Source organism: Anopheles coustani, chromosome X, assembly GCF_943734705.1.
Source record: "Anopheles coustani chromosome X, idAnoCousDA_361_x.2, whole genome shotgun sequence".
NCBI lineage: Eukaryota > Metazoa > Arthropoda > Insecta > Diptera > Culicidae > Anopheles > Anopheles coustani.
The window spans coordinates 16,812,511-16,838,986 of NC_071290.1; the positions used below are offsets into that span (position 1 = coordinate 16,812,511).

Consider the following 26,476-nt stretch of genomic DNA (forward strand, 5'->3'; position numbering starts at 1 on the left):
ATGTTCGAGTTGTCTGTTTTTTTTTTCGTCACACAAATCGGCTCGACCACAGACTACCAAAGGAAGCGTTACGTAAGCTATCTAGTGACTGCGCAATAAACTTGAATTTCAAATCTCTGCTCACCCCTTACCGTGACTGCCATATGCAGGCGGGATAGTAAATTAAAATCTTGCACCAGGCGGTGAAAAACCAAATAAAAGCATACCGGTATCGGTCGTAAACCAGGGCAGGGTATTTTATGACCCCCCCGGGGCTAACATTATTGCAACGAGAGTCATGCTTCTATCAGGTACCTGATCGTGCACCACCACCTCACCAAACACCGGTGCCATCTGAAGACGCTAATTGCAAAGCGGACGCCCTGTGGGGCGTCTTACCGGATCCTTTTTAACGGACGGCGTAACCAACCGCATACATGCCGTGGTACGTACACGGGTTGGGGTTCGGTTGTACGGTTACCCTCCCCACCCCACTGCTATTATTCGCCAACCGAGTGCGCATCCTGCATTCGGTTCAAAAAACACATTTCAGTTTGCGTAAAGGTTGTGGGCTCGGGTGTGTGTGTGTGTGTTTGCGGCTAGCGTGTCCTCGGCCACCTTGGCTGCTATGTCCCTCGTTGCCCCGGCCTGCGACCGTTCCTTGCCGTTCAATTAGATGATGGCAATTATGATTATATTACCTGTTGCATCTGCCATACGCTTGTTGGCAGGAGAACCGCTCGCATTCCCTCCGCCAGCCAAGGATATCCCGTGTCGTTCGCTTTCGCCCGCCCAATTCCCTCCCCGTCCCCTTCGCTCTCTCGCTCCATCGTGCCTTGCCATGTGCTGGATTGCTTCGCTTCAACAAGTCCAACTAGAAAGCCACTTGCTGCAGAGCCACCCCATGCCCACGACACCCGGCAGCCGACGGCGAAGTGCGTTCGCAGGCACGTTCGTGCGTAGTTCGGTGCACATAAATTTGACCGGCAGGAAGCTGGGACGACACGGAGCAGGAGCAAGGGAGTAGCAACAAGCGCGGTCGGGCGCGCATGCCCGAACAGTGTCAGCAGGGGCAGGAGCGTGGGGTATTGGCCGGTAGCTACACATCGACGCCGACACCGGCGGTGCCACTCGTGTTCTGTGGTGACGCGAATGCGGTCCTGGACGCTCGTGTGCGGTCGTTCGGTATCCGGTGGCACGTCCTGCTACAACAGTGTCGAGTGTAAGTTCCATCGCTGACGGAAACGCACGCGGCCGTTAGTCGTAGCGGTGAACTGTCTCTGGCAACTGGTGTCATCCGCCTCGCTCGCATCCATCACATACGCACACGCCGTAAATATATCGCCGTTTGCATGTGCTGTGACGCTCCGAGGGTTCGGAGGGTTCGGCACCGGCAACTTTATCTGCTGGTTGCTGCCAACTTGCGACAACTGGTTGCTAGCGGCCGGAATCGTGCCCGGATCACGTGTCCTGCCGTGAAGCCCACCGGTTCGTGTTTGATTTGCTTCCAAGTGTGCTGGCGGTGGCGGCTGTCCGAATGGATTAGCCCAGCAAGATACCGACGTAAACGAACGCTGGAAACGTGCGTGGTGTTTCAAAGCATCTATCAACCGGGCGATCGGTGCCAAAGTGAACTGGGTTGCCCTAACACACAGCACAAGTTTGGTAGTTCTCCTTCCCCCCCCCCCCCCCCCCCCCCCACACATTTCCCCTTTCCCGCCCAGGTGGGTGTTGTGGATGTCTCCGTCGCTCTGCTCGTTTGTTTTCATTGCCGTTGGGCCGACCAGCCCGCACCGAAAAAGGCTAAGGGCTTTGGCGCGAGAGTGAAAGTTACGATTCCTCGCTGTTGCTTCCACCCCCTCCTCCAGGTGCGCGTGCTCGTTTGTGTCCTCTTTTTGCACTTGACACGGTTACGGTTTGCTCGTGCCGTTGGTGTTTGCCGGAGGCAATGGCTCCCAGGAGTCCGTGAATCGGCCAGCACACACCGTAGGACTGGGTACTGCAGTCTCCCTGCTTCCCCCCTCCCACACGCTCACTCGATCAGGCCCTGGCTTTAGATTATTGGCCAGACGACTGTGTTTACCTATCCACTTCCCCCGCACAGATCCGAGCCCGTGTTGATCGTGCAACCGCCAACCGGTTCGATGTATCCTTGGGTCGGAGTTTAGTGCCAAAAATAAGTGCCTCGTTCGTAGCCCCCCCTGAGGACCTTCGGAGGGGCAGCCCAGAGGCCGAATAAAATGTTCTGCTTTTGGCCCCGAACGAGTCGATCTTCGGGAAGGGCTGCCAAGGGGGGAAACACACACGAGGGAAGCGGGTGGTTTGGGAGGTAATACCCAGAAATGCGTTGGAAATAGTCCGCGCGAGCACGATGTGTGTGAGGTTGGTGGACGGCTTCGTGCCACCGTTTGAGTTTCCTCCAGGGGATACGACCTCATAAAGAAGGCCTGATGATATCCGCGCACACACACACACGCACACACACAGATGCTGGCGCGACGCCGGGGTAAAGACCTAAACGATAAACGTTCGGTTCGTCGAACCACAATCTAGTCTCCATCTCCCCCTGCCATTGGACATGTATAATATCAAAGTGCTCTCTCCATGTAGAACATATCTGCACAGGAAACAAACAAAACAAAAATTACACAACAAAACACATATCAGTTTGCAACGGATAAGAAAGTGCTACAACGGTTACTAAACAACCATCGTTGGCAATCACCCGGGAGGCTGTACGAATTTGTACGGAACGGTGGATTTTTGCAGCCCGAGCGACCGAAGTGTTGAGCCTGCCTACAATCAAACGCACATCACTCTACGATCACACGCTCCGGCACCAGCTGTAACACTGTGGAACAACGGGGACGGTAGTATAAAAGGTTTCGGTGGGACTGACCGATTGAGCGTCCCTTGCTTCCAGCAAAATATTTCGGTAAAGTTGGTTCCTAAAACGAATGAATTACAGTTTGTATAGCGCTATAGAGAATAGATCTGGTATTTCGGTATCGCTTGAACGCTGTACACCTTACGGGTCAATACTTGGGCATTCAGCCGTCGGTGACGCAAAGGTGAACAGCAGGAAGAGCGATTTGGACATTCTTCTGTATCTTACCAATTAACATATGGAACTGGAACAACTTCTTCACCTCTCTGTACACCACGGGTTGTAAAGGATCTGCAAGAGATAACGACGAGGTAACGACAACGCGGTGCGCTGCAACCAATCATTATTTGCAATCGAGCGCCAATCTGGTCATCTGAACAAGTTCGCGAGCAAAAGGTAAGCTGCGGGATTATTACAGGCCCTGTTCGGGGGTCGTCCAGCCAATTAAGCGTACACTCGGGACAATAGCTGGTAGCTGAAGCTTGTAGCTTTTTCTGTTTGTTGTTTTTTTTTATTCTTTTCTGGCGCAGCCCTATTTTTGGCAGTTCCGTGTGTTTGTGTCGCGTCCGCCACCGTCCCTCCCCTGTCGAATGCCGTGGACATCGCGTGCACCAGGCTATAGGTTAGAACCGGCCGAAGCCACCGGCGGCACCACCACGGGAACCGGACGAGACTGAACGGCACGAGAGATGAGCAGTCCTGGTAGTCGTCCACCACCACCGCTGCCGCAACACGTCACCACCGCCTACGCCGACGACCGACGACGCAACCAGGCTAGCAATTCGCAATGGTGCCGTTTCAGCTGGAGATACTGGCTCTCGTTGCCGTGCTAATCGGCTTCACCGTCAACACCTATATCGTCGTTATTGTTATCCTCACGAAGCAGGTAAGTCGATACCGGGGCGGGCACCGCCAGTCAGCCTCCCAGCGATCGATGGTAATCGATTTTAATCTACCACGAAGTAATTGCACGAGAAAGTACAGCTGCAACAGTCGATGCCGATGTTCTTCGGTTCGGGCAGCAAGTGTTGGGACAAACCAACGAGCACCGTTTACTTATTTAGAACGGAACGCCCTCTGAGGTCGACCTATTTTCCATTTCATCGCTTTCCCCTGTCATGCGACGTTTAGTCGTCAGTGCACAATAGACTGTATCGCTTATCCCAGATACAATCGTTTCTACTTAACATAACGACTTGGCAATGAGGCACATCCATCATCACTCTACATACCGAAACTCATAACAGTACAGTCACGTCGAACAGGAGAATCTTTGGATCATGGACTAAACAATTCTTCAGAAGAACTCACTGGTTCATTCTGACTACCGTTTGCTATTGTGACCAAAGTCGCTTGTCTAATCAACTCCTTGTTTTCCCTTCTATATAAGAAAAAAAACACACCCAAACTTCCTTTGGTGACGTGTGATTCGTTGTGGAGCACAATGTCGCACGAATCTTAATACAATAAGACACACCGGTCGTCCTTTCGTTGCTCGATGCATGTGTGTATCGGTATGAGAGCTTGAACGTTCCTGTATCCTGGTAAGGCCAGAGTGAAGGTGAGTTCTCTTTCTTCTGCCTCAGAACGGATCCCCAACCCAAGTGTCGATGATGAGGTTGAGCTTCAGTCACGAGGCCGTGGAAGCGGAAAGCCTCCTAACTACGTGATTGTCAAAGTCTTCCGGTGGCCAAAGGCGGGGCCTAACCCCGCACGTACCGACGCACACAGTCGACTCAAAAGTCATCAAGATTCCTTGAGTGTGGTTGCATTGAAGAGCTCCGAACTCCGACTGTCGAGTGTTCCCTTAGTTGAATCTCGCGTCGCCAGGCGAGATAAGATAAGGGACACAAGATGGAGGGCGCCCGGTGAAGTACGGCTACGGGGAGCAATCTATTGTTTGTGTGCTGCGGGCTGGCGGGAGCACTGGTCGGTGACACTTGTCTACCAGTGCCTAGCGTGCCAGTGTCCGGAACTTGTCGTTCTCGTTGACAGGTTGCTAGGGGCTAGCTCGTCGGAGCTAGGCTATACCGTCCTACCTCGAGGTTCGCTTTCCGGTGTGGTTTTTTGGGGCGTGTTTTGTCATCTAAATTTCATTTCCCATCGGCTCGATTTTCTTCCTTTCGGCGCCGTCAAACCCATTGTCTACCCCTCCCCCCTCCCAACTCCCACCCTTTCTTTCGAAGGTTTTGAAGGGTCGACGTCAATCGGGCCTCACTGGCTGCTTTTTATAAACCCCTCCACCCCACTGGATGAACCAATCTGTTTCCTTGCGACCATTAGCACCGGATCTTTTTTTAACAATAGGGAAAAGTGTTGCATTATGCACCTCCTACGTGAAAACTAGTTGGAACTTTCGTTCACCAAAGACACCAAAATATGACGTACATTGTAAATTGTAAACAAGAGCTAACCTCAAAAGCAGGAGAAGTATTAAAAAGAGTCAAATGTATCAGAGATTGCTCGACGACAACATGGAGAATAATATTTGTGAGTTCTAAATGGGTTATCGTCAAAAGGAACTTCCAGAGGACGTCGTAAAAGAGTTGGATTTGCTAGATGTTGTTCGAGTCCTATTTGGAGACTAAATTTTGTGAATTCTGCATAGCAGAACACGCTTCTCTCAAAAGAACTAGACTTTGACAACTTTTTGGAGAACCTATTCTAGTTCCAATTGGTTCCCTTAAAAGAACTTCTAGAAGACGTCGTAAAAATAGTTGGATTTGTCAGACACCTGTTCAAATTCTACTTCTTCTTCTTCTTCTTCTTCTTGGCGTAACGACCTCTTGGTCATGCCTGCCCGTTAAGGGCTTACGAGACTTGTTTCCCTGTTGTACGTGGATAGTCAGTCCTCTCGTACAGGGGAGGGTCCGGTCTCGGTTGGGATTCGAACCCACGCCGTCGAGGTGGTGAGCCCCCTTCGCTCATGGGCCGATTTTCTAACCGGCTAAATTCTACTTGGAGAATACTATTTGAGCGTTCTGAATCGTAGAATACATCGATCTCAGAAGAACTCCCAGAGAACTTCGTGGTTGAAGTAGGAGTAGGATTTGTGCGACACTGTTCGAGTAGTACTTGTAAATACTACAGGATGGGGCAGTGGAAATGAATGATTTGGAATGTCATTTTCAGGAAAAGTTGTATGATTACTGTACAGCAAGTTACTGTACAGCAAGTTGGATAATACTAATTATATGTTCTAGTGAGTAGAACCTACTCTCCTCAAAATACTTTCCCGAGATTGTTGTGAATAGTGCAGGATTTCTCGGATATTGCTGAAGTACTTCTTGGAGAATACTAATTTGGAGTATCTGGGTGAATACCCTTTGCTAAAACTGCTGTTAAAAGAAAGGGCGTGCCTCTTCGCTCAGCCGTTGTATATTTGAACACTTTGCCCTGCTTATTTCCATTCCTGACGAACTTTTTGGGCTAAAACTACGCCAACCCTCAATCGCTCTCCGTAACTCCCACGCAGCTAGGATGAACCAGGAGAAGTGGACTACAACGTGAGGACTTTTGGAAATACCGCGCCTCGTCGTGCCTTTTTTTTTCTTCTTCCCTCCTTCTTTAATCTCCCTTTTCGGCTTGTCAATGCGGTATGCGGGCGGGTTTCGACGGCTTGGCATCAATTAAATATTTAAAAGTGAAAATTTACAACAGCTCCCAATTATGAGGGGAGTAGTTGGCGTGTGTGTGTGGGGGGGTTGGTGGAAAGGGGTTCGGAATTAGGGACGTGCATGTAACCGGAGCCCGTGGACGATCGGGCCCGGTAGCAGGTGAGCGGGGAGTAGTGGGGGTGAAAGGATTCGTTATTTTCGTTCCACCTGGCGCCTTAGCTGCGGTGCGATCATGCCGGATTTGATGAGCATTTCAACAACCCACCCACTCGGTGGATGTCCATCAGTTGATGATCTGCCGCTTCGGTTGGCCGGTGTTGGTGTTGGTGTTGAACTGGCTCCGGCAACAGATGGTGCGTTTTCCCTGGAAGCGACCACTTTTCTCGCATGCCCCGTTATTTTCGATGTAGATGCGGTTGGTTGGATGGACAGGAGGGTTGACGTGGGTAGCAGAATGGTGGGGGGTAAGGATTTGCGCGTCTTTAACGAACGGTGAAGGCCAGCTTGGAGGAAGCCAGAAAGCCTTTTGGTCGGTGATGGACACTCGAGCGCTCCGGCCGAACGCCCAAACGCATACGAGGATTAATAGGAGTCCTTTTTTCAATGGCAAAAGTAAAGGGGGGAGGGGGCGGAAAGCAGGAAGGAAAGCATGCCCGAAGATATGGGCCCCGTGAATATTAGCCAACCAACCAACGAATGAAAATTTATCAATAACATTCCAGCCCGTTTCCTCCAACGGCTCGCCCCCCCCCCCTCGGTACCACCGTGCAAAATGGCGAAAAAGAAACATTTCTCTCCTATTCCTGCACGAAAGCAAATCGCGAAACGCCAGGAGAGAAGAAAATCCACCGTGAACACTCTGCTTCACCCCGTTGCGCCCGTTTTCCCTCCAAGCTTTTCCACCTGGTGCTGGTGCTAGCACCATCCTTTCCGATACACAAAAATCCCGCCTCAACACAAACGGAGTGGGGGGGAGGGGGGATCTAAACCCGTCGTGCTTTTTAATGCTGCACCTTTACCCGGGTCCCCCCATCCTCTCGGATACCTGCCCAATGGGAAAAGAAATGGGGAGTGACGGGGGTGCTTTTTACTTTTTTCGCCCCCTAAATTTTCCGGCTGAAATACAAACATCCGTCCTGGTCGATGCCATTGCCACTGCACGGTGGTAGGTTTTTGAACACAACTATATACCATTTTAGTTTTTTACAAGTCAAAAATAAAAAAAATCATAATTACAAAGGTTTATGTGTCTCTGAAGAGTAATGAATCAACAACGGATCAAAAGAGATCTCCAACGAATCATGAGTCACCAACGATCCACGAATCGGAATTCTTCAATCTTCATGATTCTCAGCTGTTTTATTTGTAATTTATTTATGAACGTTTTCTTTTGTCGGTTTGGAACAACAACAGGAACATTATTTGCACAAACATCATCAAAAGATTTGTTTGTATTGTGTTTGTCGATAACATGTTTCCAAATTCTAGTGACGAAAGAAAATGTACATTAATATATTACAACCACAAATGAATGACTGATTTACGAACCGTTAGTGAATTTTGTAATAGAGAAATAGATCTTTGGTAATTATTGAATAATGGTTCACAGATGATCCTTGAGTTAGTATTAAAAAATGTGTGATGTCAGACGAAAAAGTGTGAGAAACATATCTTTCCTAAAACGCCATTCTTCTCGAAGATTGGTTCAATAAAGCATCAAACGAAACGTCCTCAGCTGGGGCCACTGTGCGCTGCATCCTGAATTTTTGTGGCAGGAAAGTTGTTTAAAAGTTTGCCGTTTTCTCTTACGAAAAAAAAAAACAACCAGAAGTAAAAGAAAACCCCTCCCGGAATTGGGAGGATTTTTGATGGAGACGAGCCGGATGTGAGAAGCTGAAGATTGTGCTGCACACTGGTGGAGGGGGAGAGTGAACATTTCCCTAGAAGGACAATAAACGGAAACGAAAGGAAGTCGAGTGCGATCGATGGCGGAGCGGGGAAACATTTCGGATGTGATGACGCGCGCTCGAAAGTGTAGTATTTCAATATCCATCATTTTTTGGGGCGCGCTCGCTGGAGAGAGGGGGGGGGGGGATTGTCGTTTTACGCTTTCCTCCTCCTCCCCTCCCTTCGCGCCATTCCCTCTCGATGGTGCTAAGGGATGAAAGGAAAATTGTTATTATATTTTGATTGTCATTATTATTGACCAGTTATCGTGTTTTCCGACGTTTCGGGGGACTATTTTTAAGGTCCGTCTTCTGTACACTCTCCTCTACTCTGCATAAAAAAAGATACACTCTGACAACTCGAGCTTCACTCGTGATCTGTTTTCCCCTCGTCCCCTTCGTCTTTCCCATTTGAAACTCCCTCCCGCTTGGACTGTTATCTTACTTTACACGCTTTTTCCATGCCATGTTCCGGCGAACTTATTAGTGTCCCCGAGCGAACCCCGGCCACAGCACGCACCAGGGTGGGAAACGGGAAAAGCCGGTAGCCCCTGTGCGTGTGTGTGTGTGTGTGGTTCGTTGTGGTAACTGCTTTTAATGAAGCCCGTGTCCTTGCGAATCCTTCGTCCCAGGCGTGCCGTACTTTTATTTTTATTTTTCGGAGGTCCCCCCTCATTCCCACTCCAAAGGGGAAGGGGAAAAACCGCAAACACGAACCAAGCGCATGTGTGCGTGTGTATGTGTGTGTTTGTGTGGTTAATGGCTAACCCTCAACCAGGCGAGGATTGGCTTATTTCTTTCCCACCGCACGCTAATTCGACGAGGTTTGTTTCTCCATTAAAAACGCAAAAGCGCTCGGAACCTGTTGCAGCAAACGAGTCTTAACTGTATCGATTTTCCCACTGGTGGAAAGTTCCCGCTTTGCCGGATATGGAGATGGAAACGGGAGTTCCACTTCATCCCGAGTAAGCAGAATGTGTTGAAAAAGGTTCAATAAAATAAACAAGATTCTTGGCCAACAATAATAAAGCAGTTATTGGTTGGTAAAGAGGGAAAAACAGAAAGGAATGTTGAGTAAAACATTCGATTGCAAATTTAAATTGAAACGAAACGTTTTGTTCAGGATACATGAAAACAGCGTTCGATTTTCCGATACAAATCCATTGTGGAATAAACTCAACTACGAAAATTTCGCACAAAGTTATTGACATGACCACCTTGTTAAGATCACCTTGGTTTTCATAATTTTTATCGAAAATATTGCTAAATTAGATCGCTTGCTATAATCAATACGGAAATTGATAACACAACATGGCCTACCAAATATAATAAGATAAAATGTTAAAAATCACTTTTGGAAACTGGAAAGTTGTCCAGTTGCTATAAGACCACTTAAATACAATTGGAATAAGAAGACATTATCCCAAACTAATGGATAGGTAAAATGAATTTTAGAGTATTATAATTCTAAATTTCCTTTTCAAACAGTTTAAGGATCTGAATAATTCGATTTTAGCGTATATTGATTGGAGTTAACTAGCAAAGATCGTTCAAAGATTATTGAACATGTCGGAATACGCCTTACTAGCTCGAATAGCGTTGGAAATACCATGTCCCTTTTAATAAATTCAGCAAGCTTAATAACCGCAAGAAATTGCAACCTAACTTAAGCCTGAATAATCGATGAAATTCACATTTTCCCATCGACTAATTAATGGTTGGTTTGCTGCCATGGTATAAAAAAACTGTTGGAATACAAGGATTTCTTCAAAATTGCTTAATGAATGATACCAATCGTATTTTTAGTACATTACCTAGTCATCTCAGATAATATAACGGCCAGCTTCTACTTTTCTACTTTTATTGTTTCCTCAGACCTCGTCAATGTCCAATTAAACTATTTGGAACATCCCAAATAAACGTTTTATGGAGCAAACAAATGATTTGTAACAAACCATATAAAAGGGGCATTATTATTCTAGCGCGACAACAACTTACTACCTTAAGTCACAAGTTGTTGTGCCAGTATCGACTCAATTTATGCCTTCACCAGCTCTATTTATATGTTTACTTTCTTCAAAATCACGATCATATCATCAGTGGTTTTTATTTCAAAAGCAGTTACTTTCAACTTTTTATCATATTATTTTCGGGAAGCTATGATTAACTATGATTTCTGTATTTGTTTAAGAAACATAGGCAGCTAATTTACCAATATTTTCATTGAAAATCGTGAAAATCCAGGTGGTCTTATAGCAATTGGACAGAGTGTATTCTATCACACATCCACATAACTTTTTCGATGATTTTTATTTAAGTTCTGATTTCTCATCCCCCGGCGCACAGCCTTTCCCAACAAGAAAGGAGTAAAATTCGGGAGCAAACACCACCACATTCACCCGTTTTTTTTTCGGCTTCAAATTCCACTACGGACTGCCATTCCAAAAAAAACCCCCCGCTGGAACTCGTTGTGGAACCGCGCGAAATTAAATAAATCAATCAATGCCGGTGGGGGGGTGGGGAGTCGGTATATTTTTTCGTGCTTCCTTTTTCTTTTTTCTTTTGGCCCTTCGGAAGAGGAAAGAGGGTTCATCAAATCACTCATAAAAGCCAATTTTCCGTTCTTCACGTGCAGTCTTGCCTTCGCGCGCGCATTTTCGACCATTTGTTGCACACTCAGCCGTATCATCCCTTGCTCCAGGGAAAAGGAGTGTGAAGTTGGGGGGAGGGGGGAGGGAGGGTTTCTTTTCCCACCCCCACCCCCACCATTCGGTTCGATTTGGGATGCGAGTTTCCCTTCGCTTTACCGTTTTTACCTTTTTCGACGCTAAATTCACTCCAGTCTTCAAGTTGATTGAATTTGATTATTTGCAAAACTTTCCGGTGCCGACTGCCTGTGCGCTTTTCCTTTCACCTTTTCCTCTTCTCCCTCGTCCTCTCCCCCACTCCCCCTCCCTTTCTTGTATTCGTAACGCAGCACAAGTCAACAAGTTGCTCGCAAAACCTGCGATCTGGGGGTTTTTTGTGCGTGGGTGCGTGCGGATGCAATAAATCGTAGATCCCGAAAACAGCTTAGCGGAACAACTTATTTCGCCGACACACGAACGCACGCGAACACCCACACTCAACGCCGGAACGTAGCGGCGTAAGTTTTACTTTTACGAAAAGAAAGCTTCCGCAAAACGCCACCGACCAATGTGGTGTTTCCCTTTTTTCCACCTGCTGCTCACGAATGGCTGGGTGAGAAAAGGAGTGGGGAAATGGAGGGGGGGTGGAGGGAGGGGAGGGGTGCGGTACTGGCACTCACTGTTGATTCCGCGTACCGCCATCTCCGCACCGTGCCCGCTGTAGCGTCGTGAACAAACAAATTAAGCACAAAACGGTATCGATTTTCCGCCTGCAGCAGCCTCCTGGCGGGTTTTTCCCGGTTTGGCACACCGAAGATTCGGCACAGGCCTCCCTCCCTTTCGACCGTTCCCGATCCGTCACCGTGTTTTGGGCAATCACGTGCGTCGAATTACTGCAAAATAACATTACGTGGAGCCATCGGCTTCTCGGGGATCGGTTTCCCGGAGCGCGTCCAACTGTCAGCCTCAATTGGCATCACTTCGCCGGCGTTGGATTTGAATTTGAACACCCGTCTTCAAGGGGACGGGGGTGTGTGTGTGTGTGTGTGTGGGCCGGCCGGAACGACATCAAATTGTCGAACCAATCAAAATTGTGCCCAACCTCGCGCCGCTGCCCAACCTTTCCCGGGTCGCGTTTGTTTCGTTTTCCGTGTTGTTTCGTGTTGTACCGCGAGGAAATCGATTCACCGTTCAATAGCGTGTGGTGTGCGGGAAAAGCGGCATTTTTTTCCCCCCGCAAAACGGATACGAGTTCTCCGAAAGCACCGACGGATGAGATCAATTTCAATTGTAAGTTCGTTGTTCGATTTCGAACCGGGCACCGACGGAGGAAATGGGCCGCTTGCCCAAATATTCCCCCACATCCCCTCCTCCCCTCCTTCACTTCATGTGTTTTGTATTTTCCAAATGTAAGTGAACGGCCAATGTCGAGCCGCTCGGAAGGTTCGAGTGAGTCTCGCAGGAATTCTCGTTTCGAAACAGCGATTGATTTTCCCCATATTAAATCTCTCTCCCTTCCCCTTTTCCCCTCCCCCCCGATTGCCAGCGGCCCTGCGGATGCTGACGAAGATTTGAGCGCCTGTCAATATTCTTAGCGCAACGAACTTGAAGGGAAAATCCCCCTAGCGCGCTTGTGTCCTTCAGTGATGGACACCGCAAACACTGAACAGTAGAGAAAGATTGGATCGCTCGCGACGTTTGCCGAAACCCTGGGGGGAAGAATGGAAAAATCATCATTTGCATCATCATGCCTTATTTAACTCCATCCTGTCAATCCATCTTCGCAGCCCACCCCTCTCCCCACGCGGCCAATTTTGCCCCAATCGGAACGAATCGACCGGATGGAAATGCAATCTAATTTAATTGGGGCAAAGTTTTATTACTCGTGATCATGTCCGGCGGCGGGTGAAAGTTTTTCCCGGCCGGGCAATGCTCGCAAAAAGCGCACAAAACCGATTTATCGCGGGCAGGGCGAGAAATATAAAGTGCAAAAACTGACAGAAAAAAAATGCCCTGAAGCCGGAAACCGATTAAGCAGGATGTGCAACTCTTCGGCCTCCCGTTTTGTCGTCGGATCGGGAAATTGCCGCTTGCAAAAAACCGGGGGAACTGCAATAATGGGCTCGCTGCTGCTGCTGCTGCTGCTGCCGCCTTCCTGCCGAACAGTTCAAATGCGCCGTTAATGGATTAGGTCGGCCTTCGAGTATTAATGGCAATGGCCTCGGACGGTGGACGCAGGGAAAGGATGTAAAACGTTGGGCAGGAATGAAAAAAAGCCTCGGGAGGCAACAGTGTAATTACATTTGCCGTGTCCTACCCCTCCGCTCTCTTAGTGCATCTGCATCTGCACAGAAGATACACCTGATGATGGACAGCGTCGGAGCTTGATTGGCTTTCACCGTCGATCGTTTATGGTCCTTTTGGTATGTGTGTATCTGTGTGTGTTTTTTTCGTTCGTTCTTCCACTTCCGGCACGTGAAGCTCATAGTAGACCACAAGCGAAGAGTTCATTGTTCCTGGTCGGTTAGTTCCACAAGGAACACAGTTTTTTGTTACCTTAATACTAAAAGCCACCTTCGCCAACCTTTTCCCCTACTTAGCGCTATCGATTGTAAAGATCTTCAATCAAAAGACACAATCAAACGGGGTTTTTAATCAAACAGCCATAATAGTTCCCCGATGGAGGCGCCTGGTCGTTTACGATTTCTAAATTGGCCTAAATCTAAATAAAAGTTCACCATTACAATTGAGCTTATGCTCAAATTCTACCTAAATACACTAGAATTTACCGACCAGAACTGTATCAAATGATATAACAAGATTTGATTTGATTCTTTCGAAACATCTTGCCGTAGAAGTGTTTTTACTAGTTTGATTTGATTTATTTTGATGTAAGATTTACACTCCCTTGTATTTTTGAACACTTTTTTTTGATTTACCTATCATTAAATGCTTACAATGAAAGGGCTTTGAGAGTATGTTCTTGGTAAAGCCCAAATACGGTCCAAATGGAGGCGCCTAGTCGCTTGTAGTTTCAAAATTTCTCATGTCGGTAGCTTTCATGCCTTTAAATTAATATTATCAGACAAAGATGGTACCAACACAATCAACAATTGTTTGAAAAAATTGTAGTGTTGGATTACGCAAGTTTTGTTATGCTTTTTTCACAATAACTTGACTTACAAGAGATGTAATTTTCATGTCCTATTCGATTACATTTTTCGCAAAAACTAAACCTCCTTTACTTTGCTAATCCTCGATTTCTTATTTATACTTTCCCATGATTTTGCAATAAAAAGTCTTCTATTAAAATGTTGGCCTGTTCTCAAATATGGTACAAATGGAGGCGCCTGGTTGCTTATACTATTGAATTAGTGATGCAAAATACCATTAGCAATTGTTGAGCAAAATTGTCGTAATTAATATAACAACTTATATTTTCATGTTTTGCACAAAATTTTCCCTTATTGTGTTATACAATTTACGTTTTATTTTCTATGCTTTTTTACGTAGTAAATTATGGGTAATGCTCACCATAGGACCATAATGGAGGCGCCTGGTTGTTTACTCTATGCTGAGTGTCACAAAAGTTATGCTTTACAGTTGGTACTGTGCAAATTGCTTTGTCCTCATGTTAAAAGTTGTAGCAAATGATAAATGAAAATGATGATGATGAAACTTGTTTTTGTTTTATTTTTCCTTGTTGCTCACTTGTTCGAATACCGTCGAAGTTGATGTCTGGAAAACTACAATACATAGCATTTGAGTTGCTTCCATTCTGTCATATTTGTACTCTTGTTTTTACCATAAACAACTGTTCACTCCTCCTTCCAACCTCCTTTCACCATTGCAGCACACCTTTACTCATTGTTTTTCATGCAGTGGAGTTGTTTGATATTGCGCTGAGGTTTGTAATTAGAAGGTAATGCTAAATTTTGATTACCGATGCCAACATGTACGGAGAAGCCTCCGTACGCTGGCTGATGCGCCACGACTTCTAATTAATGTGTTCGCTGTGTACAGCACAACAAGTGGCAACAGGTTAACAGGTTACGATCCGATTAAACACATCGTATTGCGGTGCTTTCGGTAAACAATGGCAAACGAAGACAAATTAAACATCATTCAAATTAATTGGTTAGTCCTGGAAAAAGCAACCTGCGATGATGTCAGCACCAGGGTCGGCAAGCCTTCGTTACCTAGAAGCACCGAAGATTGGAACATTTTCCTCCGAATGGAGGTGAAAACCCCGTCCGCACCTCCGAGGGCTTCGATGAATGTCGTCGCAAAACAATTGCACGAAACGAGACGCAACATCCGATCGATCGATCGCCACATTGCCACTCCAGCACGTACTTCCCGCTCCCCCCTTTCGCACCGAGGCAATCATAATCATGGCCGCTTTTAGTCCCCCCCTCCCCCTTCCTTGAACTCCCCACTGTTCCTCATCTCCTTTCTCCCCGAAATACCCTCGCCATAGCGTGTACGCGATTTGTTTGCGCTCCGGATTACGTCCTCTTCCGCGCAAACAAACTGCATCCATTTGCGCTGTTAAATTGGTTCCCCGCTCGTTTCCCTACCTTGCTCATCCTTCCGTCCATCCGGCAAACGCTGGTGGACACGAGGGAGTTGATTCTTTCCTTACCGATGGTTTACGCAAAACAGAGTAAAAGCAACAGAATTACAAAAATGATCTGACAGCATCGGGTGGACAGCATCTTCCGCATCAGGAAGCCCACAAGGGGAGGGGAGAGGGGGCAGGCGAAAAGTCCATTGCGCTCGGAAACATCCGAAGAGCCCCAGACTTCTGGGATGGGTTTGGTCTAGCGTGAATTTCTCTGTTTGCGCTCATCTGTTTATGCTGTTCTGTTTGTTTACATTCACGTTCCTTTTAAATGTTGTTTTTTTTTCTCCTTTTTCTTATACTTTTTGTGTTTTTCGTGTTGTTTTACGCCTCCCCGGACATTTACAAATCCTCCCTGGTTGCCTTTTGTCTATATTTCAATCCGGTTTGCTTAGCTTCCTCTTCTATTGTGCGATTGTTCCGATGAAAAATGGGATCCCTGCTGCTGTGTTGCTTTTTTATTTGCCCGGTGGTTGTTTTTGTTTCGTTTTTTGCTTTTTGTTCTTTCATGCGTTCCATTTCTCCCCCGGTTATTGGCATCTTGTTGCCGTTATTTATCTCCCAGTTATTGGATTTCCAACCGGTAGCCGATGGCGCCTCTGCTTCTCCGTTGAGCGATAGCCAATTATTGAACCGATGGCAGGACGATGATTGGCCAGTTTACGAGGCTGGCACGAATTGATTTGCGATCATCCTCGCCTAGCGTCGGCCATAATTGCAGCATCCGGCGACGCTAAGCACCTGGTTTCCGGTCGTGGTGAACCGCAGGAGAGGGAGAGGCAGCTCTACGCCAACGGAAGTGAGTGAGTGAACTGTTATCGACTGTTGCTGCTGCCATGGGTTGCTTGTTTTTTTCCCCTTGGAGACCGTTCTAATCCCGTGGTGCAGGTGATGTTCCCGGTGCGAGTCGGTTGCCGTTAGCAATTCTTGATTATTTTCCTCTAATGTTATGGAACGCAACTTTATCGCTCTAAACAACTACTAATTGGTACGCCGGATCACTCAACAGTTTGTTTGTACCTTTTCGAGACACAATAACTGTACGAAGGAAGACCTTCAGGTGCGATGCAATGCGGACTGCTCGCAAACAAACGTCTTGAGATATTTATTTGGTCTGCGCCAGCTTTCACGTTGCCAATTAGAGATGTCCCATTAAAATGGTGCCCCGTAATAACAAAAACCATCAACTTGCCGGGAGCGTTCGAGCAACGTCAAACCGATCGCCGTACGGTTGCTACGGAGAGCTGATGTGTGGTGTTGTTTTGGTATTCGGTCCTGCTCTCTTTTAGATAACGTTCGCCAGCAAGGTCCTGCTGCTTCACCTCGGTGTGGTCAACGCGGTGCTATGTCTCTTCTACCTGATCTTCTACATATTCAGCCTGTGCCGGGTGCTGCCGGTGGCGCTGGACGCCATGGACGTCGCCTGTCTGCTGTTTGGGCTCTGCTTCAACACGCTGCACTCGATCGCCCTCTGGACGCTGTGTGCGCTCAACTTCGATCGCTACTTCGCCATCGCCACGCCGCTACACTATGGGACGTTCATCAACACGAAAAAGGTACGCAGAGAGGCAGAGCGCCTCAGCTCAGGTAGTTCTGGTAGAGAGTAGTGAGTGAACAGAAGCTTACTAATGTTTTGAAAGATGATGATGAAATGAAATGAAATGAAATGATAAGAGTGAGAAGTCACAATGTGAGATTCGAATCAATGTGCTATTCTAAAGTCAAAATGAAAAATTAGTAAGTCAAACGTCAAATACTTTAGAGAGTAAGTGAGCAGATATTCTCTTTTACTTATCAACACCAATGATGATTAATTAAGCGAGGTGTAAAATTACCTGAATGTTATGGAAGTTAACCAGTACATTTTTTACGTTGTCTTTAAATTCTTTCCATTCCTGAGAATTCAACAGAAGTAGTTTTGGGCCTTTGTAACAATTTGTACCTTTCGCGTACTTCTTCAAGCTGATTTTTCACTTAACGACATTTACGAAAAAATGCGAAATGGGTTGGATTGAACCTAATAGCAAAAGAAAGAAAGTCTCGAACACTTTTGTCACATCTAGTATTACTTTTACAGAAGTAATGAAACATTTTCTGAAAAATGCTTTGGTGCTTTGAAGAAAAATGATCTCTTTCTCGCTAAACCTAGTGATGAAAAGTCCTAGAACAAGTAAAAATGAAATATCATTTGAAATAGTACAAATGCTTTTTTATAATATGAAAAGTTGGGATTAGGTACGCACGGTACAAATAGTGTTAATTAACTCTTTTGGGATGCATCCAGATTCGAGATTCATATTCATGAAGTCACTCTTTGGTTTCACATCTCTGTGTCAAATTGAATCTCCTTCACTTACACATTCATTCGTTTGGGATTTGAATCTCCGTTTCGAATTCTCAGCACACACATTTTGTGTGTTCTCATTAGCAAAAGTATGACTAAAAGTTTCGAACCATCATCGGTGATTCCAATTCAAATCCCTCAAAGGAGTTAATATTCTCACCACCACTGGCTAGCAAGTAACTCTTGGCTCGTGCTGTAATCATCGCACGTGACATAACCTTTACCTCATCATCGTGCCACCCATTTCTTCTTCTCTCTTTCTCTCTCCCCCGCCCCCCCCCCCCCCCCTTTCCCCTGTGCCCCGCCAACAGCAGGTTCTAATAACGCTCGGTGCCGGCTGGATAGTGTCGATGCTGTTCAGCTTGCCGCAGGCGGTACGAATATCGGCGTACAAGTTCGACAGCGACTACGAGCTCTGCCTGCCGAACCTGCAAACGACCGAATCGCTCATCTACAGCATTAGCTTCGTCCTGTTTACCATCCTGCTGCCGATCATCCTGATCCTGGGCTGCAACATGAAGGTAGGTTCGACAGCTCGACGCTCCCCGTGCTGCCTGCTGAGGGCAATTACATCATTCCCCCCCCATTCCTCCCCCACCTCCGGGCGAACGGGAGGATCAGTAAATGTCAAAACCACCCCGTGCGGTAAATGACAGCCAGCAGCCAGACTAGTCAATATCTACTTCCGGAAGCGAGTCGGAAGCGAAGTACAACTCGCGTGTATTTGCTTGATTTTACGATAGCACTCGCAAGCCGGCTGAGATTAACGGCAATGACAATGAAGCCCGGGACTATATTTAGGCTTCGCCTGAATAACGTTGAGTTTAATTAAGCCCTCCCACCCATGCATACACACACACATACACCCGGTGACGTGTCGAATGCCGGCAGTACTTTCACCCCACCCACGTGAGATCCACCGGCACTTAACTTCATAAGCATTCGATGTAGCGACCCAGGGGTCGGCAACTCAGGGCGAAGCGTGCAGGAAAACCTATTGTCACAATTTGTTTTGATTTTTTTGCTGTGTTGTTACTACCAATTATAAGGCACACTAAGCCATAGAACTGATTTCTGTGGCGCCTTCAAAGCACCTTAACTGGAAAACACTTTGCCACCCCCAGCGCGACCAAGCGATAGTGGCGTAGACGTGCCAAGGAAAGCCATATTTTGAGGAAGGAAAATAAAAAAAAACACACACACACACACACACACACACTCCAAAACAAAAGCTCCCATCCGGCTCATGAATATGAATGTGCTTCAAAACTTCAAAGGCAACGGCTTCTGCCGTTCGGGTTCCCGTGATTCGGCTACGACTGTATCCCTGAATGCGGGGGGGCCCGCACGGTAGGCAAACGCGGTGGACAACGCGATAGAACGAGCTTTCGCGCCTCAACGCACAACGACTGCCAGTGATGTACCACTCTAGAGGTTTTATACATCGGGTTTCTTCCTATTTTCCATTGCCTTCAAACAACTTTCGAACGAAAACGAAATGAATCCCGTCGTCAATAATTAAGTCAACCCGAAAGTTAAATTCACGCACACTGCCCTCGAGTTGGCATTTTCACGTTTTGGCCACATATTGAAGATTAAATAAAACTCTTTTGGGTGCTTTTTTTGGTCACTGTTCTGATAAGCTCTTATTTTAAAACGAGTTGTGCCACAGTATAGTGTTTTGACCGAAAGATGATATTTGTAAGAACAATAATGTTATGAAATAAGAAAGAATAATGTTTGTAGAACGAAGTAGCGAAGTTTTCGTTGAAAACAAAACACATGAAAAGTGTGTCTCAGTCTTTTGATTTGACTTATCATTAAAGCAATTTTCAAAATAGATATTCCATATGAAGGAACATATGTTTGATGAAAAGTGTTATCAATTTTATTACACAAATGTGAAATATATAGAGGTTTCTAGGAAGAGGTTTTTACAATGTTTAGTTAAACTTTAGTTTATTCATGTGCACTTTTTGAAGAATATCTTCTTCAGAATATTTATTCTAGGAGAAGGAACATTTTATTATCCTTTTGTACAATTTTTAAAAAATACAAAACAATTTGATACATCCTATTAAAAAGAAATTAAAGTGTATCGGGAAGTTCATTATTGTAAAATTAATTTTTATAAAAGAGATTTTGTTCCCGTAAATTTAAGCGTTTAGTTTTTTAGTTGCTACTTGATTTAAGAACCCGGTTTGGTACATCACTTGACAGAGATATGACGTTTATGTGAAACGAGCAACGAGGAAGAAAAGGGTAAGAGCGTGTGTGTGTGTGTTTGCGGGGACAAAGGATATGGACCAAAGTGAAGGAAAGGCATCGCCATCATCCGGCTTCTACATTTGCATCCGGTCCGGTGCGCGGTTTTGTCGAATGCCTGCATGATTTCGTCCCGTTCGTAATGGTTTTCAATTTCACCCACCCCTTCCCCCCTTGCACCTTACCTGTGCCTCGCCGCGACCTCAGGGAAGGTGCTCTTGAAAGCGGACGAAGGACGAAGCGTGGTGGGAATCGATAAATCGATCGGGGGAACGGTCTCTATATTTTAATCAACTTCTCCAACGGTGTGCCGCCGGGACCGATGCCATTTCTTTTTTTTTTTTTGTTGTTTTGCCCCGGGACGCAACCGGAAACGCAAACGATCATTCTTCCGTTCGGCGCCCCAATGGGAGGGAAGAAAATTGACTGTCGGACGTGCTGCCCGGCTTGAGATGGAGAAAAGCGGTACCGGGAAAAGGGGGAGGGGATGGTGACCTTCACCTAGGGCTTTGCCCGGGGCGAAGGAGGGCCGGGTTTCACCGGGGAGCTGTTTCCGTATGTTTTAATATTCACGAACCACCACCGAGGAGTCCGAGGCCGGAGGTCGGATCGATGCGAGAGCCAATTTGGCGAGGTGTCGAGTTCGCTGTGGGACAAATCCCAACCACAACAATAGAGTCTAGCAAATTTCAGCACCTGTCAAACTATGTTCAACGATAACAACAGCAAATGAAGATGGAACCTCAAATGCGTTAACAACTCACCATTTCTCGTTTGAGACGGCATATCTCAACAGCGCTCGAATGGAAGATCGAAAGTAGACAATCGTTCCTAAAAATTAGTGCACACAACACTGTCAGAACCCTCTTTCTTCTCGTCCTTGTTATGAACGCTCGTCTGTTTTCGATCTTCCGATCGGGGTTTGGAGAAATGCCAACACATTCGAGTTACGGATTTTGTCAACGAGGTTGACTTTTCATACTTAAGTTTGTTGTTGTTGTTGAACATTGGTTTTACTTACTTCCGGAAACTCCATCCAAAACTGCTCACGGTTTCTTGCCAAATTGGTTCAATTCTATATCACGGTTTCGACCGATGACTTCGTATACGCCATGCTCCATTGTTCCTTCTCACATACGGGACCAAGAATCCTCCCCGAACATAGCTAAGAGGGTACCGTCAGATTATCGACAGAGACTATGTATCCGAGGCGTGTGTGATTACTGGAACTGTACAGTCCGTGTGTTCTGTGATGTTTTAGACGACTTCAGAAGTGGGTTTTTCCACGGTCATCTGCAGTCCATATGCTTCTTTTACATAGGAGAGTCTCCTACCACTTATCTCAAGATCTTCAGCGTATGCCAGGATCTGGATTGACTAGCAGGAGATGATCGCTGAAGTTTCCACCTCCAGAGTAAGAATATGCAGGGAACCCTAACCCCTTGGCGTAGTCCCTTGTTGGTACAAAGGAACTTGAGAGTTTTGGTCACCAGTCACAATTCTGGTTAATTTGGTAGAGATTTCAAACCATCAGCTCTTGACTTCATACAGGTTTATCGGTGATCAGTTCAGTTGAACTCAATGAAGAGAAAAAAGTGTTTTGGTGGAGCTCTGCTATCTTCTCCAAGACTTTGTCGTGTGGTGAAGATCTCCCTTTTAGTTTCTTAGTATCTCTTAAGTGTATGGTTCAAGTCAAGATTTTGTGGGCGCTACTGAACTCTGTAATACTTTATAGACACTGCACCAAACTTCCTGTTAATACAAATATAGACGAAGCCGAGGTTCAGTTCACAAGGCATCGATTTGATATCCCATATATCTGTTAACAGGTGATCCCATCATCTGTTTTTTGACAGGTGAAGAAGTTTGCTGTACTTAAGAGTTGATTTGAAATGCATTTCCCCCTTCCCCCTCCTCCCCATCCGCCGTTGCAGGTGCTGATGATTGCTCGCTACCAGCGGAACCGGATCGCGTCGGCCATCCTGGAGGTGACGCTGTCGGCCCAGCTGACCATCACACACCAGCGCAACCCGTTCTTCGTGCCGAACCCGGTCGACGGCGACGAAGGGCCCGAGGGTGTCGGGACGGAGCCGGGCGGCAGCGGCGGAGGGCTGGCCGTCAACTGCAAGACGTGCACGCAGGCGTCGAACCAGAACAATCCGGCCTCGAGCGTCATCCAGCTGGTCGGCTCGGCCATCCTGTTCCACTGCCCGTACTACTTCGTCATCCTGTGGAACAGCGTGCTGCCGTTCGTGGCGAGCGGCTGGCGCACCCCGGCCACCCTGCTCAACCTGGCCTCCTTCCTGCTGCTGCTGTCGCCCACCATCAACGCCATCCTGTACGGCGTGCGGAGCAAGATCGTGCGCCGCTCGTTCCGCAACATCTGGCGCAAGCAGAAGCAGAAGATCGAGATCCACTACGAGATCCAGGCTCGTACGCCGTCGACGTGCGGCTCGCGGCGCCCCTCGCTCACCGGCACCCAGTTCCAGCAGCAGCAGCAGCTCCAGCTCCACCAACAGCAACAGCAGCCGCTCCTGTTCGCGTTCACCGCCGACGGCAGCCGCTCCGGTTCAGCCGCCACGGCCGACGCTCGCTCGGAGATCGGCACGGACCCGGACGGGCCGTCCGACTGCCTCTCGCCACTCAGCCGCGTCAAGTTCGGCAGCTGCTCGGCACTAACCGGCGGCTCCCCGTCGCCCGTCACCCTCTTCGCCTGCAATCCGCTGGCGGCCGTCCCGGCCGCTCTCGAGCATGGCCGCCGGCCGAAGATCACCATCACGAAGATCCTGCCGGACGAGGAGCCGCCGGAGGGCATGGCGCACCTTCCACCGTCCCCATCGTCCCCCCGCTCTCCCCTCTCACCGCTGTCACCCTTCGCGCCCTGGTCACCACCGCCGGACGGCACCACCGAACACCACCATCACCACCACCACCACCACCACCACCAAACCCACCAGCACGACCCACGCGGTCCCACGGTAGATGGCGCCACAAGCGGCACCACCACCAACACGACGGTACCACCGAACCATGACAATCTCAGCGTCGCAGGACAATCAGGTGCCAAGCTGCACCCTGCCACACCCCTCCCGGCCGGCACGGCCTGCCTTGAGCCGAAGATACTGTTTAGGAAGTTTGCCTCGCTGCAGGAAATTTTAGGCACCGGAACTGACTAAGGACAAAACCCCCCCAAAAACCACGCCGCTTACAGCAAAGTGCTGTGCTAGAGCTAGAGTTAAACCAGTAGTAGCCACCGCCGGGCCGGGCCGAACAGGCTGCTTGCGGACGTATACCGAGCGACGGGCGAGCAAAGGATATATCATTAATGTAGAAGTAACTAAAGCTAAACAAACACCGTACTCGGGCGGGGGGAAACGCAGCGGTACAACAATCAGATTTAGGAGTTAAATTACACAAGTGAAGTAGGGAACGAGCAAGAGAGACGAGAGACCGCAAACCAAATCAATCCATACCAAATGTTTAGTAAGTATTAGTCGGGTATAAACGGCGGGAGGAAGAACGCTAGTGTTATGATATTATCAAAGACGAAACCCCGGGCACTCGGGCACGGGAGTTGCAACGCAGTACGAACAATCTTAGGAACTTACTTTAGGCACGTACAAAAGCATGATTGATTAGCGGTAAATGGTTCTGGTATCGGATCAGCAAACGGGAGAAGCAGAAGAAGTGGAAAACGAGTAAGAAAGAGCCCTTCCTACCTACTCACCTTATATCACACATACCTTAACCACACCTGACCGCTGTTGTGAATGAGAGGAGGGTAAAACTACAGTGCTGTTCGATGGTAATGATAGTCATGTTCAATGAGGCGCTAATGATGATGACGGATGCCCAGTGACACACGCCAGAGGAAATCGATGTATTCATATATTGTTTTGTTTACAAAACGGAACTGCTCCATATGATGTAGCACACACAAACACACACACACACACAGACATACACGCGAACCGCAACTTAGAGATGGAATAAACTAAAAGGAAATGTTTTTTGTGTTAGCTCAATACGCTGGTTTGATTGCCTCGGTTTGTTGTTTTATCTTGTTCGTTTGTTTACTTTACCAGTTTGTTGTTTGTCATACGTGAGTCTACTTTTTCACTTTTTTTTTTTTATCGTTTCGAAGTCAAAAGCAAACAAAGTGGATGATATCATAGTAGTATTTACAATTTATGGATGCCGAGAAATTTGTATGCAGTTGGTGTCCGTCGAGTGAGTTCAACTTTTGAGCCAACGCGAACTCTCGAACCTCCCCTCGCTCGTTCGGATGTGAATGTGTGGATCATTTATTTACCGTGGTGTGGAAACTTTTCCCCCTTTCCGACACCGGATTCCGGGCCCCCCGCAACCCCCTTCCCATAGAAATTAGATTTAATTATGCAGAACGTTGCCGGGCAGGACTTCAGGAATCCCATGTAATTGTTTTAAGTCCGAGTTAGCGTTATTTTGCTTCACTTTTCGACCCGCTGCACGGTGGAACGGTTGGATGATGGTGGAGGGGGGAATGAGGGGGGGGGGGACGTTCGTGCACCATCACGGCAAATAGGATCCGGCAGTTCCGTTATCAATTATTCCTGACGAACCCTTCGTGTGTTCCCTCGCGTTGTGAGTTCTTTTGCTCCGCTGGAATGCTCCGTTCGAATGTGGCGGCATTCGGGAGCCAAATGAAAACAAAACAAGATGTTGACGAAACCGGCGCTCAGTTTCAGGTTCCTGTCCGGTCCTTTTCTTATCACTGATAGGCGCACTCTCGTTAAATATTCTTTTCAGGAACCGCCTACCTACGTTCACTTCGACCCTTCAAAACATTTCATTTTATTTATGATCCTTTTCAGGCGGTATAAACATGGAACGTTATCAACAATCTAGTGACTCATTTCGACGAAAGCTTTCAAATTGAAAAGGACATTCCCCGTAAGCTAATTCCATTGTTCCATGCGTCTGCAAATTGAATTTTACAATTACAAACAGTTGCAAGTGACTGACAGCTTATGGCACATGTTTCGGCAAATGCACCGCACCACACTGTTTAACTAGCTCCACTCTAAAAATACTTAATGGAGTGACCACGTGTCATGGTAATTTCTTCTTCTTCTTCTTCTTCTTCTTCGTGTCCCACTTTTTCTTTCGACTGCACTGTGGGCAAACCGTATCGTGCGATGGAAATTTAATCGGAAGTGCTGTGTGTGATCCCCCCCCCTCCCCCCACCATCCGTCGATGCACAGGAAGCGCGTATTTTTAACTTCCCCAAACAAACATACGCCAACACACACACACACACACACACGTATAAACCGGCGTAAAGCGGAGCTCGGTTTCCTTGCACCGGAAGTGCTTTCGCAAGTGCTTCCCCTTGCGGGGGGGGGGGGGGGGGGGAGAGTTCGTTTTTTATTTGTTTTGTTTTTGTGTTCTTCCATTGCATTAATATTTCAAACCGGTACCGTTGGTAGGACGACTATCAGATGAAGAGCTCAAAGTTCGCCATCAGCACGGTCAGCCTAAAATACATCTGAATGCATCCGTTAAACGACTGGCGAGAAGGGAAATTCAATTAAACATTCAGGTCAGGGTCATCGAGCCGGGGGAGGGAAAATAACTCACCGAACTCTGGCAACTCAACCTATACTGCAGGATGGATTACAAATAAAAGTAACTGCAGGCGAACCGGCGAGCAAACAAAACGCCAGATTACAGCGCTGTCCGTAACCGTTACCGTAACGTATGCAAAATGGAACTCTTCTGCTGCTTGCACTTCGATTCGCTTGCAGCAAACAATGTTTCCGAGCGGGTGGGGAGGAAAATGGGGAGGGGGGGGCACCGTCTGCGCGATGGTCAATTAATACCTGTCCGCTAATGCAATGTCCAATGTAAAGCGAGCAAAAATGGCGAGCACAGTGGGGCACGTGCCTACGATTCGAGCACCAACAATGGCGTTTCCCTGCCGCACTGTGGTAACACGGGGCCATCATTTGCAACGGACATGTCGTTTTTAAAATAATTATTGTTATAATATAAATTTGATTTAATAATTATAATCAATCTTATAAGTGTACAACAGAAGAAAAAAAATTCCAAAAGCTACTAACTACAGTTAAAAACTATATAAAATATATAGACGATCGAACAAGGACGAACTGTAGACACAGTCTACAAAAACTGTCTACAGTG

At 47.2% G+C, this 26,476-nt stretch overlaps 1 protein-coding gene across 1 annotated transcript; it reads left to right on the top strand.

Annotated features, from left to right (window-relative positions):
* Nucleotides 1-3,625: 3,625 nt before the first annotated feature.
* LOC131268701 (alpha-1B adrenergic receptor-like) lies at nucleotides 3,626-24,308 on the top strand. Its single transcript, XM_058270956.1, has 4 exons — nucleotides 3,626-3,752; nucleotides 16,970-17,236; nucleotides 18,336-18,545; nucleotides 22,224-24,308. The coding sequence occupies exons 1-4, from the start codon at nucleotides 3,654-3,656 to the stop codon at nucleotides 23,463-23,465; spliced, it is 1,818 nt and encodes a 605-aa protein (XP_058126939.1). The 5' UTR covers nucleotides 3,626-3,653; the 3' UTR covers nucleotides 23,466-24,308.
* Nucleotides 24,309-26,476: the final 2,168 nt, after the last annotated feature.

Coding starts and splice junctions, on each gene's coding strand:
- LOC131268701 (XM_058270956.1), top strand. CDS start 3,654: ATGGTGCCGTTTCAGCTGGAGATACTGGCTCTCGTTGCCGTGCTAATC. Junction 17,237..18,335: donor CGTTCATCAACACGAAAAAG/GTACGCAGAGAG, acceptor CCCCGCCAACAG/CAGGTTCTAATAACGCTCGG. Junction 18,546..22,223: donor TCCTGGGCTGCAACATGAAG/GTAGGTTCGACA, acceptor CCGCCGTTGCAG/GTGCTGATGATTGCTCGCTA.